Source organism: Papaver somniferum, chromosome 4 (assembly GCF_003573695.1).
Source record: "Papaver somniferum cultivar HN1 chromosome 4, ASM357369v1, whole genome shotgun sequence".
Classification (NCBI taxonomy): Eukaryota; Viridiplantae; Streptophyta; class Magnoliopsida; order Ranunculales; family Papaveraceae; genus Papaver; species Papaver somniferum.
The window spans coordinates 155,955,228-155,956,609 of NC_039361.1; the positions used below are offsets into that span (position 1 = coordinate 155,955,228).

Below are 1,382 nucleotides of genomic sequence, written 5' to 3' on the forward strand. Positions count from 1 at the left end.
CCGTTGTTTGTCTAATCAAAAAAAAAGTGAGCAAAACGAAACCTAATACTCCCTCCGTCTCAATACTCCCAAGTTATAGATGAGGTATAAAACTATCTTAATACTCCCTCCGTCTCACTATTAGTTGACTTAGTAGTACATTTTAAAAATGATTTATCTCTCACACTATACCACGGATATTCGTAAATTTTACATCATTAAAAAGCGTTATTAAACACCTACGTAACTAATATAATAATGTGAATCAAATGAAATAAAATCAATTATTAATGGGTCAAAATCTAAAAATAAATAGGTCAAAACTAATAATGTGACGCAGGGAATGTTATGAACCGAAATACAACATTCCTGAATGATCAAGGAGCCTTACATCCGCCATCTACACAGGGCTGAAAATTCTCTAAGTTGGAAACTGACCAAGTGGAAGCTTCTAGGTACAACTTTGTATGCCGTTAATAAAGTCGAGGAATTGGGTTAGGAACTCTACGATTTGTGCACGATTTTACAGGATTGTTACTCTTGACGGGAGGTGTAGCGTCTGACAGTTTGAATTACAGAGATGTCGTTGATAAGGTACATGAATTTAAAATATTTAGGGTAATCTCTGATTTTTATTCTCTTGAGAAGTTTTTTATTTTTCTTATTGTATGCCTGTCAGTGTTTCTTGATATGTAATTCTGTTGTTGCATCTACAGCGGAGGAGAGTCAGACACGAAATTTACTGCCAGTATTTCCTCCAATACAAGCGAACGCTTGTTTCAGAAAAAAGAAGATGATGTGAGTGATTCTTGTCAAGAAGAATATGAATCCGATGATGACATTGTCTATTTTTCCAGCTCATGCACCCTTGAGATAAAAGGAGATACAGACGACTCCGAGGATGAAGATGAACCTGAGGATGCAGACGGTGACGAGGATTCAGAAGACGACGAGGGAACTGATCTTGACTTTGATTCTTGCAGACCGTCAAAGCAGGAAGAACCGTCTCAGGAGGCAGTAGATAAGCTGGAGGAGATTCGGTCTTTTATGCCTGCTGGAATGGTAAAAACTGATGAGCTGTATTATATTGACATACATGGTTATATAGGAGAAGGTTATGGGGGATATGGAATTGTTATACGGAACAGCTCCAAAGAACCATAGATGCTTATTGTAGGGCTTCCAAAGAAGGGTCATACATGTATCATCTTATGAAGGGAATGAAGAGAGGCTTACAAATTGCTTCTAAACGCGGACTTCCTAGGGTTATGTGGGCAATCAATTCACATAGAGCTGGCGACTACTGGAACAACATTTTTGGAAATTATTGTATGCTAGAACATGTCTTTCATTCCCATTATGATGCTGCTTATGCTCATATCTGTTGGAAATGTTCGAGGAGA

The 1,382-nt window shown here is 37.8% G+C and overlaps 1 protein-coding gene across 1 annotated transcript; it reads left to right on the plus strand.

Annotated features, from left to right (window-relative positions):
* The first annotated feature begins 559 nt into the window (after positions 1–559).
* LOC113273331 (putative uncharacterized protein YGR160W) lies at positions 560–1,143 on the plus strand. The gene is made up of 2 exons (XM_026523070.1): positions 560–573; positions 696–1,143. Exons 1-2 carry the CDS (start codon positions 560–562, stop codon positions 1,141–1,143), a joined length of 462 nt encoding a protein of 153 aa, XP_026378855.1.
* The last annotated feature ends 239 nt before the right edge of the window (positions 1,144–1,382 follow it).